The sequence below is a fragment of the Passer montanus genome, unplaced genomic scaffold, assembly GCF_014805655.1.
Source record: "Passer montanus isolate IOZ18808 unplaced genomic scaffold, ASM1480565v1 scaffold125, whole genome shotgun sequence".
Taxonomy (NCBI): Eukaryota; Metazoa; Chordata; class Aves; order Passeriformes; family Passeridae; genus Passer; species Passer montanus.
Window position 1 is genome coordinate 88,739 of NW_024359278.1, and position 16,937 is coordinate 105,675.

Genomic DNA, 16,937 nt, shown 5'->3' on the forward strand with positions numbered 1-16,937 from the left:
TGATAAAAAAGTGATGCTCTCAAATGAACTGACTGGAATGAGTGAGATTCCAGACCTCCCCCTCCCTCCCCTGAGAGAGTTGCAGACAGCCTCTTTCCAGTTTTCTGAGAGGGAGCCTGAGTTTTTCCTGCACAAGATGCAAAAAATCAGCCATCTCAAAACATGCAGAAAAGGGAGCACGGCGTAGTAGCTTCACTTGTATGGCTGCATTTTGTCTTGGTTTTGGTAATTGGGAAATTCAGACCAGGTGCCAATTTTCAGGTAGATCTGCAGTTTTGCTGTAGCCTTTCCTGACAAACTTAATTTGACCAAGATGTTATGGTTGCTGCTCTGCCAACAACCCATCAATAGCCTTCTTCCTGCATTAGGAAGGAATACAGCAGTTTGCCGCACAGAGCTTCTCCCCCAGTGCAGAATTTAAACCTGCAAATTAGGCAACTGGCAGATTTTCCAAGAATGGAATATTCTGGTATTCATGCAAATATGCTGTGTCAGCCTAAAAGATTTAAATTCTGCTTACAGTCTTCTGGTAAGCATTTTAAACTGAACTGGGACTTGAAATAACCATATGTAAAATAATCTTGTCTTATGTTCAAAGTATGGAAACACACAAAGGGAAACCAGCACATTACCTTTTTTAATGTGTTTCTTTAGTGGAAGAATGTTTCACCTTTTACTAAGTCTAGGCAAAATTTTCAGTGATAAAGGTATTAATGGTAGTTGTTTAATGACTTCCTGTTTCAGATCCTAGTAAAATTGTGCAGTTTTGTGTCCCCGGCGGAAGAACTGGCTCAGAAGGATGATCTCCAGCTTCTGTTCAGTGCAATAACCTCATGGTGCCCTCCCTATAACCTGCCTTGGAGGAAGAGTGCAGGAGAAGTACTAATGACCATATCTCGTCATGGCCTTAGTGTCAATGTAGTGAAATACATCCATGGTATGTGTCTTTCTTTTGTATTAGTTACTGGGATTTTTTCCTGCTCTTCTTTCATAGTTTTCTTATTTGGGAAATAGGCAGGAAAATAATAGGGAAGCTTCTAGGCTTTGGTTTGGACATGTGCTTATTTACATACAGGCAACATTTCTAAGCCCTTGTGTAGTGAGGGAGGCGATCTCAGCTCATTGTGATCTCTGTCTCATTCACATTTCGATTTAATCTGGAAGGATAGTTTCCTCTCATGTTTTGGTGGAGAGTTCATCATAAGCAAAAGGAAAGGCTTTCAGTAACTTCAGTAACGGCCTGTATTGAAAAATATTTGCTGTGAAGATGCATTAATTCTTAGCAGGCAGCTGACTTCCTCTGCTGTGGTGCAGCCCAGCTTTCCCAACCCAAGGACATTGTTTTGAGGGCCTGGCCCATGGAGACTCTTTGCTTGGCTGAGAACTGTACCTGTGCTGGATGGGTTTGGAGCCCTTATGTTTTCCCTGGTCTCTCACTGACTGGATTGCTGGCACTTCATTCAGCCTGGACTTCTTCTGCCAGCCCCTTGTCTTCCCCACCTAGCCTTGCAGATTACGGATGGAAGATTTTGTGCATGCTGAAGGCCAAGTTAAAGTTATCTCATGGGCTTAATCCAACCTGCAAGACACCAAATGAATGAAGCGTCCAGAATCATTCTAGTTTGTCTCCTGTCCATTTTTAAGACAAGTAGATCCTGGCTGTTGCTGGCATGGAAACTGTACAGGCACATTTTTGTAGCTGGTTACAAATTTTGGTAGCTAATGAAAGTAGTACTTTAGTCATCATCTATCTTTGCAAGGAGCTGGTAAAGAGGGAGGTGCCAAGCTGGTTCACAACAACTTGCAGATGAAAACTAATGTTAGAGAGGATATTAGCTGCCTGGAAGCAGCTTTGAATACAAATTATTCTTTTTGCATTAATTGAAAACCATGTGGGTGTTTAGGTATGCAGGATTTGAGGTAAGTAATCTGATAAAATATGTTTCTAATGTTATATTTAAGGCCTTGAGACTGAGGGGCACCATAGGACGAATTTGTAGTTTTTAAATTGGACTGACTGTTGGAGTGAACTAATATCCTTATACATTTTAGCAGTGTACACCTACTGGAAAAGAAGAAACCCACAATTTTGGGTTGCTCACACCCTGAGAAGCAAGTAGCTACAAGGCTCCATATTGATGGCTTATTGAATACATCACCCTGCTCCCACATATTTCACAGAAAGTTTCAGTCTGTTTTTTCTCTTGTGCTAGCAGTGTGTTTCTAATTCCAGTCAAAAAGATGTGAATGTATAATATCACTCAAAGCACAGCATAGTCACCAGTTGAGTGTTTTTAGATAGGACTTACAAGGTGATAGGCTTCTGGTGGGCTTTTGGTGAGTGTAGAAAGTGTATGTATATGTGTGAAGCTGTTATTAAGTGCAACAAAGAAAATAACTGGAGTTTTGACTGTCATTTGGCATTATTGCTTCACTATGGGCTTGATCCATAGAGGAGGGAAGTTGGCATGTGAAAAGATACTCTAGGTTCTTTAAAAAGTGAAATGGAGTCTTAAAAGGAAAACCAATCAGCATTGCCTCTTTCTTTCTGATTAAAAAAGTGAACCTGACTTAAGAAATAACAACATCTGTCACAAGACTCAACTTATGTTCAGGAAAAATTTAAGATATTTCATCATATGCAAAGGAGCATCCTTTCACACTCATGCTCTGATTTAACCTCTGGAAAATTTTGTTATCAGTCTAGCTAGAAAGATTTGGGCTTGTGTTGTGCATGTTGCAAAGTTAAAATAGCAAATAATTGAAGGGAGCATCTTTAAAACAGAGTGCAACTTAAATTCTCACTATAGATTTGAGAAAACTTTGTTACTGACCTAATAAACTGATTGAATATGAGAATTATGCAGGGCAAGGCAAGCTATTCCTCTTTGATGCCAGCCAATGAAATGCCAACCAGAGAAGGAATAAGATGACATGGTGTAAAGGTTTATATGTAGGGTTTTAATAACACTTCAAGTCAGTGCTTTGTATAACTTTGTGTTTTAAAAGAAAAAATATGGTTTAGAATTATTTACATTTGTCATATTTGTCTTTTTATTCTGTTGAGTTATCTGGTCAGACTTTTTAAGTTAAAAAATGGTAATTATCTACAGAGTTTCCTCCTTACAAGAGTAAAGATTTTAAAAGGGAGGAAGAGGCTGGCAAAAAGAGGTTAGGGTTTTGATCCAAAGCCACTTGAGAATCCTTCTCATCCTCAAGTAGTATTAAGTGTTCTGTGACAAGAGATACTTGAATAAGTTATCTTATTGTTGTGTTTTGTGTGTTGGTTATGCCTCTTCCTGTCAGTAAAATCCTAAATTTTTCCACTGCAATTCTTTTCAGAAAAGGAATGTTTGTCCACGTGTGTCCAGAACATGCAGCAGTCTGATGACCTTTCTCCCCTAGAAATAGTTGAGATGTTTGCTGGACTTTCTTGTTTTCTCAAAGACTCCAGTGATGTGTCCCAAACGTTGTTGGATGATTTTAGGATATGGCAAGGATACAACTTCCTCTGTGACCTCCTCCTCAGGTAGGCAAAAGTGCTTGAAGAAATGCAGACAGATCACTGGGCATTTTTCAAAAAAAGTTTTCTTAATAAAGAGTAGATTAATAAGTTTAAACAAATAAGTGATTATAGAATGGAATTCTTCATTATGGAATGAAGATATTGGGACCAAAACATTGAATTCTGTGTTTCTCTCCATTTATTAAACTACTTTGTTGAACTTTTTGTTCTTTAGTACTGGCTTATTACTAAGTGTTTGTTGCTTTGGAAAGACAGCAGTTGCTTAAAAAAACTGGTGCTAAATATTTAGAGAGAATCCAGAACATAAAATTTTGGCTGCAGCTAGTGATTTTTGAGTGGTTGGAGTTTTTGTTTTGTCTAAGAAGATGGTTTAGTGGTGGACTTGGCTGTGCTGGGTTAACAGCTGGACTCAATGTTGTTGAAGGTCTTTTCCAACCTAAATTCTGTAATTATTGTCTTATGCTATCATAATGAAAAATCCCATATGTAAATGTGGTGAATGCTATGAGGGAATAGGGGTTTTTTTGACTCATTAAAAGTACTTCTAAGCTGCTAGTGCATTAAAAAATATGGTCATGAGAATACCTGCCCAAAAAACCTTTGGTACATGATCTATCCATGATCTCATTTTTCTTTCCAAAGGAAACTTCTTTAATTTTCTGAGAAAAAAAAGAGTGTCTGTTGCTTTATTTGTGTAAAATCTCTGGGCAGTCTGTGTTGCTTTATTTGAACGTGAAGTTCTGAAGAGGAATGCTTAGCTGTTGCTATTGTAAAATTATATATATATTAGGAATCCAAGGTACGTACTGGGTAACTATAAGTATACACCTTACAAAGTGTATTTGGGTCAAAGATGCTTAAGACATTATCACTGAAAAATGCTAATATTTTTATTTCCATATTTTTGGTGTTAATATGCTGAGGTTTGGCACTCAAATATTTGAACTAAATTTTCCACTACATTGTATACTTCTGAGGGGGACTTTTGTTTGTTTTAAATGAATACCAGACATAGACATGGCATTTGACATTTTTAATCACATTTAAACTCACTCATAAATTACCTTTCATGCCACAAAAGCTAAAGCACCTGTTAAGGAATTGTTGTTTTTCTTGTTCTATAAGTAGAGTTTTGGAATATGTTATATTCACTAATACATTAATTCGAAGTAGTGTAATTCAAATGCAGTTGTTTTCCAGAAACTGTCAGCCAGGGTTTAGGGGAAATATGAGGGGAACCTGCTGTCATGTTACATGTTGAGGTACAAAAGTGATTCTCTGTAGATCAAGTGTTTTAAACAAATTTTCCCCTGGGCTTGCTCATCCTTTAGTCAAAGAATGGAGGATCCCTGCCAAATGTATAGGAAGACTAGGGATTTGCATGTTTCATTGAAAAAGGAGGACACCTGGGGTCATCAGGTGACATCAGTAAAGGTTAATAGCATAGGAATGTGTTATCCTCATTTCTTCCTGAGGGGGTTTTCTAGAAGAAAGTAGTTCCTTTCAAAAACCAGTGATCTTGAATGAGTCGGTGCATTGGTCAGTGATGGACCACAGTGATGTATTCTCCCTGTTTTGTTCAAACCTACCCACAGAGACTTGTTCAGCTCTGGGGCACTTTCATGATGATAACTGTCATGTGAGGGTGTGAAATCTGGACACTGGGTCTCAAGCTGCAAAGAGGAAAGGCTTTGGAGCTGGAAAAGTAGGATGTGTGAAGAAGGTGGCTCATTAAGAAATTGCTGAACATCTGTGAGGTCAAGAGGAGCATTTTGGTAATTTCATCTGGATGATGTGAAAGGGCAGGGCATGTGAGAATTACTAGAATGATAATAGGTGAGCTCTGTGCTTCTGTAGTGACTGTTTGCAGGAGGTTCTTGTTTGAAGGAGGTTCCTTCCTCAGCCACGTCTGACTAAGAAGACGGAGGATGCAGAATGAGCTGCTTGTAGGGCTCCAACAATCGTTTGTCAGCAAGAAGCAAAACAGAGCTTGCACTGCCTGACTCTGTTGAAGAATGTGGTCCCCAGTTTACTCCTGAGATCTACAGTTAATGAATAATTAAACATGGTTTTATTTGTGGTGAAGTAGCAGGAAAATGAGGATGGTGTTAAGATTCAGAGTCAGTTTTAGGGCTTGGTCGGATGGTGCGTTCCTGTCAGGACAGTGGTTGGAATGGGATGTTAACATTTCCGGTCTCTTGTGTTCAGAGGTGGTGTTTGTAGTTCTAGTGAGGTGCTTCATCACATGCTTGTGAGTGCTACACCTTTACCAAGATACCATTTCATTAGCACAAAATATTCACTCTCAAAGTGGCAGATGTAGTCTTGCAAGTTAATTACAGATCTAGTTAATTACAGACTATCCATGTACTTTCCTATACAGTATCTTCATGTCCGTGAGAGGATTTTTAATGTAATTTTTCACATCTCTCTGCTGACTGTTGAGTTCAAGGAGAGATTTACGAGGTAAATTCCTATGGCAAATAACTGTTTGCTCTTTTAAGTCCAATGTTTGACTAACTGAATGGTATGACATATGGACATTGAAAACACTGCAGGAATCAGGCAGTAAAATTAATCTCTAAACTGACAGAATAGAAGAGACCTTACTAAAGTGATTTGAGTTCAAATAAACTAGTGCTGCTAACTTGATCCTATTGTATTTTCTTTAGATTAGAACAGGCAAAAGAAGCTGAATCTAAGGATGCTTTGAAGGACTTAGTTAATTTGATAACTTCTTTAACAACATATGGTGTCAATGAATTAAAGCCAGCTGGTGTTACCACTGGAGTACCTTTCCTGCTACCTGGATTTGCAGTCCCACAGCCTGCAGGCAAAGGTGAGTCTGCTTGCATTCTCTCTCTGTTTGCTTTTTTGTTGTTTTAAGTGCAAATGACAAGATACAGAGCAGCTGTGTATTGCACAAACCCTTTGCAACTAAGTCTAGGTTCTTTATATAAGATTATCAAATAGTCAGTTATTTTGGTCTCAAATATTTTGTTTTGGAGTTGGTACCCAGAGAAGAAGGCTTAGGGCTTTTGTCTTTGAGGACAGGTCCAGCCTCTTCACTGCAGAGCTGACAGTTTTCTTCGTGGAGATTTGAAGAGATTATCTTATTGGAGAGATCAACTGATTTTATTTATAGTGGTTTAAGCTGCTGTCTTACTAAATTGATATGAAAGGCTGATGTGCTGGCTTGATTTTTTAAAATTTTTTTTAATCCTTCCCCTACTCCACTTTGCTTTCTGTTACCTTTTGTCAGCTCAGGGAAATGTAACTTGTGAGCTGAAATCTGTTATTTCATCACCAATGTGATCAGAGTGATAAAATCTGTGGTGTGGTTGAAACCACAGTGAATTGGAGATAAGCTTTGAGGAAGTCTTGGGGGAGAAGGGTTGTATAAAAATAAACTTAAGTTTCATATCCTGTTCATAAACTTAAAACTCAGGTTAGTCTTGTATGCAACTAAGGAGTTTGGAATTCAATAGTGACTGTGGAGCTACTTTGTCAAACTTTTATGAGATATGCAGTGTGTGCAGTGGCACAAGAAAGGTGTATTCTAGGATTGCATTTATAGATTTATAGACTAATGAATATACATCCTAGGTTCCTTGGACAGGGACTTCCTTTCTCTGGTGTGGAGAGAGTTCATTGTTCTTAGGAATTGGGGTTTTTTGCACTAAATAGAGAAAGAAGGTGAACACTCAGAGTTCAATTTTTCAATGTTTTGATAATAATATTAATTTTTTTTTAGGTTAATCAGCTTTTCTGATACAATGTTATGAAAGAACCATGGTCTGTTGCAATCTGCAAAAGCGTTCTTTAACTTTGTGATGTTTGTCAGGACATCTCTGTTCCTTTTACCTGCTTTTCATAATGTTGGCAAATTGTATTTTTATGAAAACTTTGTTTTCTCAATTTACTGATATCTCAATTATTTCAATTTAAATCATTTTAGTTCTTGAACTCTGAAAAGGTGGTTAGAATTTGGTTTTTTCAGGGGTCCTCCTAATAATCAAAAATAATTTATTAATCTACTTGATTGCCTGGAACAACTGTTGATACTAAGAATATTAATAGTTGTGTCTGACACTGTTATGTTCCTATCACATTTAATAAGCTCTAAATCCCCTAATTTGAACATTTTTCATAGTAAAGAAAGCATGTAAAGAAGTCCTTTTAGGAACAACTGTGTTACAATGTAACAAATGCTCTTCCAGATGTGAAATTGTTCCAATGTTCATTTACAAGGTAGTTTTCTCTTGCCTTCTGAAGAAATACTGAAATGGAAGGTGGGGAGGCTAGGCATGAAGATAATTGAATTTACTGCTTAGTTGGACAACTTAGTTTACAAAAATGAAGATAGAAGTGTGCCATAGAGAATATATCATAAATATGATTTTTTCTTCATGAAAGGGTTTTCAAATCAGGTTAACAGTTTGCATATACTTTTATTTGAAAAAAATAAAGTAAGATTTTATTGTTAAAACATCCTAAATGCTTTGTTTAGATTGTCTTTAAAGTTCTCACTCTTGATTGTGTATTTTTTTTGTTATTTTTTACTGTTAGTTGTTTTCTGTATTATGGGATCTGTCCACTGTGTCTTGTACTATTCCTACAGAAGTTTAAAAAGTTGAATTTAAGACATCTTTTGAGTAGAATAAGAATAATATCTGCCCATAGAAAATTTTGGAGCATCCTCATAAATTATGCATTCCTTAGCTAAGTCAGTGAGATATCAGTCAACTTGAAGGTACTTATAAGAAGAAATGTGACGGAGCTTTAAAGCTGTAAGATGTTTGTGTGCTGAAATTATAGCTACTTTATGCTTTACAACTTTTCCCCTGTGTTTTAATTCCTTAATTGTTAATAGTACTGAACCCTGCCAGAGCTTTTTTATTCCCAGCTGCAGGGGCTGTGTTCTGCATTACGGAACACAGAATGTATCACTGTTGCTGTAATGACTTCTCTTATGGCATGGGTGTGTGATGGGCAGGCTTTGTTTTGTCTCTAGGACTGTATTCTGTGTACATTTTTACACTAAATCAGTGTACTTATCTATTTTAAAGAAATAATCTTTCATCAGCATATTTAGCTGCTTACATAAACTCTTACTACCAAAGATTAAGATGCTACCTTAAAGAATAGTAGGTTGTGGAAATTGCAGTGTAAGTGGAGGTGCAGAAGCCTTTTTTAATGACTTTTTAATGAAAAGTGATATCGTACATTGTTATTTTATTCCTATTTATTAAAATGCATGGATCATTATTAATAAGTGTATTCATTGTTTATGATGATTAATAACTTTCTCTTTCCTTTTTCTTCCCATCCCACTTTATTTCCTGATTTAGGTCATAGTGTGAGGAATATTCAAGCATTTTCTGTCCTTCAGAATGCGTTTTTGAGAGCAAAAACCAACTACCTAGCACAAATCATCCTTGATGCCATCACGAATATTTATATGGCGGACAATGCCAACTACTTCATTTTGGAATCGCAGCACACATTGTCTCAGTTTGCAGAGAAAATTCCTAAACTTCCAGAAGTGCAGACCAAATACTTTGAGATGCTGGAATTGGTTGTCTTCAGCTTGAATTACATACCCTGTAAAGAACTGATCAGTGTGAGCATCCTTTTAAAATCCAGCACTTCTTTTCAGTGTAGCATCATTGCCATGAGGACACTCTTGAAGTTCACTCGTCATGATTACATCTTTAAGGATGTCTTCAGGGAAGTGGGGCTTCTGGAGGTGATGGTAAATCTTCTCCATAAATATGCAGCCCTTTTGAAAGATCCCACTCAGGCACTGAATGATCAAGGTAGTGTGTCCATTTCCATTTTTCTAATACTTGTCTTTTTTGGCTGGAAATAGTGGAGTCTTGCATTTAGGAGAAATGAGAGTCTGAACATGTACCTCAAGGCCTGAATTCTGCTGAGGACTGCTGTGCCATCTTAAAAGCTCATTGGATTTGCTTCTCTCAGTTTCTTGAGAGAAGCTTGAGGCTAACTTTAATGAATGATGCTGTATGAATGCAAAGTAGTGCGAGCTCATATTTTCATTTCTAAATGATTTTTTGATGTATTGGTTCAATATTTGTTACTTAATGTTAAAAAAGTATAGGGGCAATGTATGGCATCAATGTTCTTCCTAACAAAAGGTGCTTTGTAACTTTGTGTTTAGCCCCAGATTTTAAAAAATACTATAGCGTGCATATCTGAGCTCTTAATAGGAGACTTTTTTATAAGCTGGGTCTACATTTTTCTAAGCATTAAAAAAATATAAATTAAGATCAGTTGTCTCCAGACTGGAGCATCTCAGATAAGCTGCACAGTTGCTAGGACTGCAAAGCAGACTCTGCCTTGTGCCATAGGAGCCTACATGCACACACAATTTTTTTTGCATTCTTCATTCAAACTGCAGTCAAGCTGGTGTGCATCAGTGACACTTAATTTTTAACCACAACTGCTGGATGTTTCACCTGGGTTTAATTGTATGAAGCTTCATTAGTGAGTGGTAGCTGTAGATTAGTTATAAAGCCTTTTTCCCCTCAACTCCGTTGGAAAACACATCAGTTCTTATGTTCCTGTAAATAAATGGATGAAACTGTCATCTAATCAGGGTACTACGTGGGAGCACATGTCCTTGTGTTGGGTTTACTTTTTATTAGAGTAATTTAAAATAACCAAAACCCCACTGTTTTTCCTGGAGTGTTTCTCTGTGTGTACTATGCCCATTGCAGTGTTGGTCTGCTACACCTGTTAAGCAATCAGCATGTTTGCTGTCATTATGTGAGTGGAGTTTTGTGGGTTTTGTATGGAATTTCTCTTTTCAGGTACTGAAAACGGAACAAGAGCAGATACAGTTAATCTTCAACTGGTGTAGTTTTGTGGCTCGAAGAAACAATAGCTGCAATGTCAGGCACTCACAGTGGAGCTCACAGTGCTCTAAAACCTCAGTTTAATTTCTTGTCTTTACAAAATTACCTTTTCATATGATTCATAGTTAAGCTTTCCCAGGAATGCCTGTGTAGACGGAGTCTCAGCTTGCTTTGGAAAATGGTGGGGCTTCATGCTCTCTAGGGAAGCAAAGAAAAGAAAAGTGTTGGTGGAAAGTATTAAGAAGCATCTTTTAAAAGAGTGGTATTTTCTATGACTTTAGCTTCTGAAATTTTTTTGTAGTGGATTCCAGAAACAGTTCATTTGAGGACCAAAAGCAGCTGGCTTTATTGGTTATGGAGACCCTGACAGTACTACTACAGGGATCAAACACAAATGCAGGTGAGTGAAGAGATTGTTGTCAAGATATGTATAAAGAAAATCATGTCTTGACTTTCTGTCTTTAGGCCAGTATTCAAATACGCTGAAATACACTTTCTCTCTGGCCAAGTTTTCCCAGCAAAGAAAATAGACAGCATAGCCTAGATGCATAAAACAAGGAGAACAAGGTAGTGTTTAACTTGAATATCTTTGGTATTGTTTACTTGAAGGAAAACACCAGACCGCATCACTCTTCAATGGTTCTATAATAATTCATGGTAGTGCTTGTAAGACTGTCAAAAATTTAAGCATGTAATTAAAAATGTAGTTCATAATAAAGTAATTAATTATCCTTCTGATATCATGGAGGCAGATGCATCATTCTTCCCACTCGGGGACACTGTGCAAATCCAATACTTGCTGCTTCTCAAGACTGATTTAATCTCTGAATATCCAATGGAGAAACAACAGCAGGAGTGTAAAAGACATTGGCACTTTGGGATGATGCCACAGATGATGTTTCTGAGGAATCTTGGAGCATTCAAGGGCCTTATTTCATTAGTAGCTCTCCCAGTTCAGGAGCAGGACAGAGCATACAGGAGGAGCTGAGAAACTATTTCTCAAAAAGTTTGGCTCCTGTCTGTACTGGGATGTGAGTGCTGTATCCAGAGGCCAGCAGAGGTTGTAGATCATCACAGAAGCATAAGTAGGTGCAGCCTTGCAGTGATTCATACCACACTCAGTGCTTGGTTTCTGATCTTAAACCAGTCTCTCTGATAAGCTTTCCAGAGTATTGCAGAACTGCTAACTACAGTTCAACAGGAACAGGTTCACTGGATAGTTGAACCTACACTAAGAGTGGGAGAAACATAAAATGTTATCCCAGTCTCTGTGAAAACCTGACCACAAAGGAGATGGGCTTTACTTGTGGAGGGGTGCAGCAAGCTCACCTGTCTCAGGGTCTGAGGTCTCTCTTTTTGCACTGAATCCATCTCTGATCCAAAGGACATCAGAGAAAGCAGGAGGCAGGAAATGGATAGTGGGATTCATGTCTGTCTATGTATATATATATGTTAGAGGGAATCAACTTTTTAATCCTGAACTTGGTCATTTAAACTGCTCTTTGAGTTTATAGTCACATGGAAAATTATCCCTTTTGATGCAGCAATGCAGCATTGATCCATTTCTCCAGTCAGTTTTCATCCTCAGTAATTAACATAGAAAAATAGTCTAGGTGCTGACACTGTACTAAACACACATTATATATGCTATGTATATTCTACTTTGGGGTTTGTAATGCTTTCAGAATCAATTTTCTTATAATTTTCAGTTATCACAGTAGCCAGCAAACTTGAAAAACATTGTTTGACTTAAGCTTAATCTCTACAGAGATAGGTCTTGCCACAAAAAATCTTCTGCAGAATCTTACAAATGATGTGGATAGACTGAGCCACTTATCAACCAGTGCTTGTCTCCAGAAACATCTCAGTTATATTTTCAGTTCATATTGCATTTAGGTCATTACTAAATGTAAGAAAAACAGTACCCTAAACCAGAACAGTGCATGTTCTTCACAAAACATGGAGGGTTTGGTATATTTTTTATTTCATCCTGAGATGCTTTGACCTGTAGCATGTAAAGAGTAACAGAATTATTGAAGAAATTCTTAGAGCTGTCCTCCATCCTTGTACACAATGCCTTTAGTGAAAATTTTTGTCAGAAGACATTAAAGTACTATTTTTATTTGTGTTAGGGAAGGAAAAATAGTAGTAAATCATTACATATCCATAGAGCTAAAATTCTGTAGAAATGAAAATTAACACCTTTGGTGTTGCTTTGTTATCATTATTTGCCACTGGTTATATTTTGCTTACTCTTAAAGTGCTTCCCCTGCCACCCTCTTCCCGAGCAGGCATTTTCAGGGAGTTTGGTGGTGCCAGGTGCGTGCACAACATCGTGAAGTACCCGCAGTGCCGCCAGCACGCCCTGATGATCATCCAGCAGCTGGTGCTGTCACCCAGCGGAGAGGACGACATGGGCACCCTGCTGGGGCTGATGCACTCGGCCCCACCTACGGAACTGCAGCTCAAAACCGACATCCTCAGGGTAGGTGCAGGGTTCTTCTTCAGCACTCTTGCTCCTAAGGTGTGGTTTCCAAGAGAGAAAACACTGAGATGGGCGTTGGATCGAGCTGGATTGGTTGGGTGGTGTTTAGGTAGTGTGTAGATTGTCTCTGGAGTTGAAATTCTTATGTTTGATCCATGTTTTGTTGTTTTTTGTTTTTTTTTTCTTCCTGCCATCTATCCATGGTAGGCTTCAGAACTGGAGATGTAGGCTAGTGAATATGTTTTTAGCATCGTCACATTTGTGGATAGAAAATGAGGTTCTGAAGTTATGATAATTTTGCCTGGTGAGGTCTTATTCAGTTAAAAAAAATGGGAATACATATGGGAAAAAAAGCAAGCAAGTAACGTACATTTATTTTCAGCTCTGCCTTGTATTTTCTGTGGCATCTTATTTTACCAATTTGTATCTAGGAATGCTGAAATAATTAATATAAATGCAAATTGTAATGATCACAGTAGAAGATAAAGCTGAAGAACTTGCTTGCTTAAGCAAAATAGTGGAATAGTGAGAAAGTAAGGCTGGGAATGGAGGAAGAAGCAAGAAAACTTTTGTCTGTTTCCTATTGTATTAGGTGTTTCATTTGCCAATCTAGACACACAATTTTTCTTCAGAGTAGCTAATGTTATTTTTTAAATTGACAAAATACTGATTTATTTTAGGGTAGAAAATCTGAGGCAGATAGCAGAAAGTAAATGAGTCTTAATGAAGACAACTCAGACATCTAGCTTCATTTCTGTTCAAAGGAGCTGTATTTCTCTGGCAGATGAACACCTTCATATAATTCCAAAAGACAGAAAGGAAAGCTAGTAATAAAACTATTCATTTACTGTGTAATGTCTGTGACGGTCTTCAGCAATTTTTGACCATGTGTTTTTCACCTTACTTACGGGGAAAGAAAAGATACTGGAGTTCCTCAGAGGATTTAACAGAAAATCAGGATTTCTGTCTTTCCCGTGACCTGTTGTACTTGTGGTGCTGTTCTCAGAAGTTTTGGTTATGGAACTGACAGCCCAGAACAGTGCAGTGATATGTCTCTTACTGTTTGTTCAAGTTTGTCAAGAAAGGAGATAGTGCCTTCAGAGGAATGACAGTCTTCTGTTTCACTACCCATCTTCTGAGTGCTTAAAAAAGCAATTTGATTCTGAAGAAGTGGACTTTTGGTCATGGGAAATTCCCCCTGGCCTATTTTTCTGTATCAGTAACATTTTTCTGTTGTTTATGATGCTTTCTGTAGGGAGACTTTTTCTTCTATATTCACACGTGGGTCAAACTTCCCATGACAGGTATCCTTTTTGTTTGTTTTTGGCTGTGTCACAGGGCTTCTCCACCCCCTGATTTCACAGATAAGGGGTATTATTCTCTAGTACCCAAGTTCATGTATTTTCCACTGTTTATACCATGGCTTTGCATTTATTTGTTCAGCAAGTAAGGTATTATCCACTTTTCTTTCTCTCTATGGCTTACTTTTGAGAAGAAACTCTTAAAATATAGTCTCAGTCTCAAATCAGAGATTTATAGAGGAAAGCTAAAAATAAGTGGGCATATTTGGCTAATTTTTACTGCCTGAATTTGCTATCTGAGTTGTTACATTTGAGTGCTGTTGCGGCTTCATAGCTGCCAGGTGCTTCTGCATTGTTGATTTCTAGGAGTCTGTTAGGATGCTCCAAGGTTTAGATTTCTCATTGCTGCAAGAAGTCGTTTGCCTGCTCTTGTTTGAAATTGTTTGTGAAGTGTGATGATAGAGAAGATTCTCCACCTAACAGAGATATTCTCCACCTTGTCACTAAGAGAATTACTTGGCAGTTTTGGGTTCCATTCTGGGCTTGGTCAGGTCTTTTCTGTTGGAAGGTAATTTCTTATTTCTAAATAAGGGGCAATGTTCTACTTTCCCCCCTAATATTTTTCTTTATTTTGTAAACTTTTGAGCATGAGAATTTTTATAGTAAAAGTTGATCTTTTGAAAAGTTGATCTGCTGAAAAGTTGTTGAACTTTTACTACAACTTTTACTACATTTTTGACTTCAGGGATTACCAAGTTCTGACAAATGACACAAGGATTTTGCTAACTCAACAATGTTTTGTGAACAAAAATGTTCCAAGCTTTTTCCAGGCTGTTTGTAATACTGCTGCTTGTTGTTGCTGTTGTTTCCCTGTTTTGATTGCTTGTTTTGTCCACAGGCTCTACTCTTGGTTTTGAGAGAGAGTCACCGCACAAGAACTGTTTTTAGGAAGGTCGGTGGATTTGTGTACGTCACATCTTTACTTGTTGCCATGGAAAGATCTTTGTGCTCACCACCTAAGAATGGCTGGGAAAAAGTAAACCAGAACCAAGTGTTTGAACTGCTTCACACTGTGTTCTGCACATTGACTGCAGCAATGCGCTACGAGCCAGCCAACTCTCACTTCTTCAAGACAGAGATCCAGTATGAAAAACTGGCAGATGCTGTTCGATTACTTGGCTGCTTCTCAGACTTGAGGAAAATAAGTCCCTTGAATGTCTTCCCTTCAAATACACAACTGTTTCAAAGGCTTTTGGATGATGACCTAATATCCCTGGATTCTGTGTCACCTACTCTAAGACACTGCAGCAAACTTTTTATTTACCTCTACAAGGTAGCAACAGATTCTTTTGACAGGTATGACCTTTGATTTTTGGGGTTTTTTTTCCTTCCTTTTCTTTCATCTTCTCTGCCTGTCCCACGCCAGTATTCACCAAAAGAGTTCTCTTCAGATACCTTCATTGCTTTTGTATTTCCATGTTAATCTACTTTTTTCTTCCTTCACTCCACTGAGAGGAGGATAAGGTGTCATCATCTGACCAAATAATGACTTTTCTTGCTGGTGTTTTCCAGGGTGCACAGCATTCTCTCTGATGTTGGGTGTTTTTATTGTGGCAGCAGTTAATATAGAGGTATCAGTTCATGGTTATATTTGATGTGTTGAAGCAACCTGTTGGTTGATAGGCTGATAGGTTGCATTATCATCATTAGAAATACTATATTTTTATGCTTTTTTTAAGTAAATGAAAATTTGATTGTTGAATGTCATACCTTAACTTCGTGTTTCATTTGATACGGAGTTTTAAAGTAAATGATTAAATAATACCATTATTAATTTAGAAATATAGAATCATTTAGGTTGGAAAATACTCTTAAGATCAGATCTAACTATAAATTGGGCACTACCAAATCAGCCACTAAATCATGTCCTTCAGTGCCACATCTACACATCTTTTAAAGACCCCTAGGGATGATGATTCAACTCCATCCGAGGGCAGCCTGTTCTAATGCTTGATAACCCTTTTGGTGAAATTTTTTTTCCAAATATCAAAACTAAACTTCCCCTGGTTCAACTTGAGGCCATTTCCTCTTGCCTTTTGGCTAGTTATTTCGAAGAAGAGATGGACACTACTGCTATGATGATCTCTCAAGTAGTATTAGAGACTGATAAGGCCTTCTGTGTGCTTCTTTTTCTCCTTGCTAGCACATCTTGTTTTATGTGGATTTGCTTGTTCTTTAAAATTCTAGATAGTCTGTAACTTACTGGTTTTTTTTAAATCTAACTGGGAGACACTCCCAGAGTGAAACAACTTGAATTAAAATTATAATGAGACTCAAAATGAACAGAAATGTGTTTTAAAGGTTGAAAATTACAACAAAACTTTGTGAAATGTGTATTGAAGATTGGCCTGTCTTAAAGTAGTTTTTGCCACAATTTAAGGTACAAAACATGAAACACAGACCTAAGCTTTGTATCTGGGACCTTTAAGCTATTTATACCCCAGCCTTTGAATGTATGTGACCCTGTTCTAATAAGATGGGCCATCTTTCCCCCAAAATGGGAGATCTTAATGCTTTTCTCTTCTTCAAAGAAAATTTTAACAACTAAAAAACCAACAAAAAAAAACCCACCCTAAGACACACTTGCACTCTGACACACTCACCAAAAAGCCAACTTCAGAAATCAGTTTATTTGGTCTCATTTTGAAGCATTATTAAAGCATTCAGGTAGCAGGAGGACAATTTGT

The 16,937-nt window shown here is 37.6% G+C and overlaps 1 protein-coding gene across 9 annotated transcripts in view; it reads left to right on the forward strand.

Moving 5' to 3' along the window:
• WDFY3 (WD repeat and FYVE domain containing 3) overlaps positions 1-16,937 on the forward strand; it is a 151,377-nt gene that overhangs the window by 66,479 nt on the left and 67,961 nt on the right. For all 9 annotated transcript variants that reach the window (XM_039698437.1, XM_039698439.1, XM_039698430.1 and 6 more), the window contains 7 exons: positions 745-937; positions 3,343-3,529; positions 6,199-6,365; positions 8,878-9,345; positions 10,706-10,804; positions 12,696-12,889; positions 15,089-15,546. In XM_039698437.1, the coding sequence (XP_039554371.1) occupies positions 745-937; positions 3,343-3,529; positions 6,199-6,365; positions 8,878-9,345; positions 10,706-10,804; positions 12,696-12,889; positions 15,089-15,546 (1,766 nt within the window). The remainder of the gene's footprint in view (positions 1-744; positions 938-3,342; positions 3,530-6,198; positions 6,366-8,877; positions 9,346-10,705; positions 10,805-12,695; positions 12,890-15,088; positions 15,547-16,937) is intronic.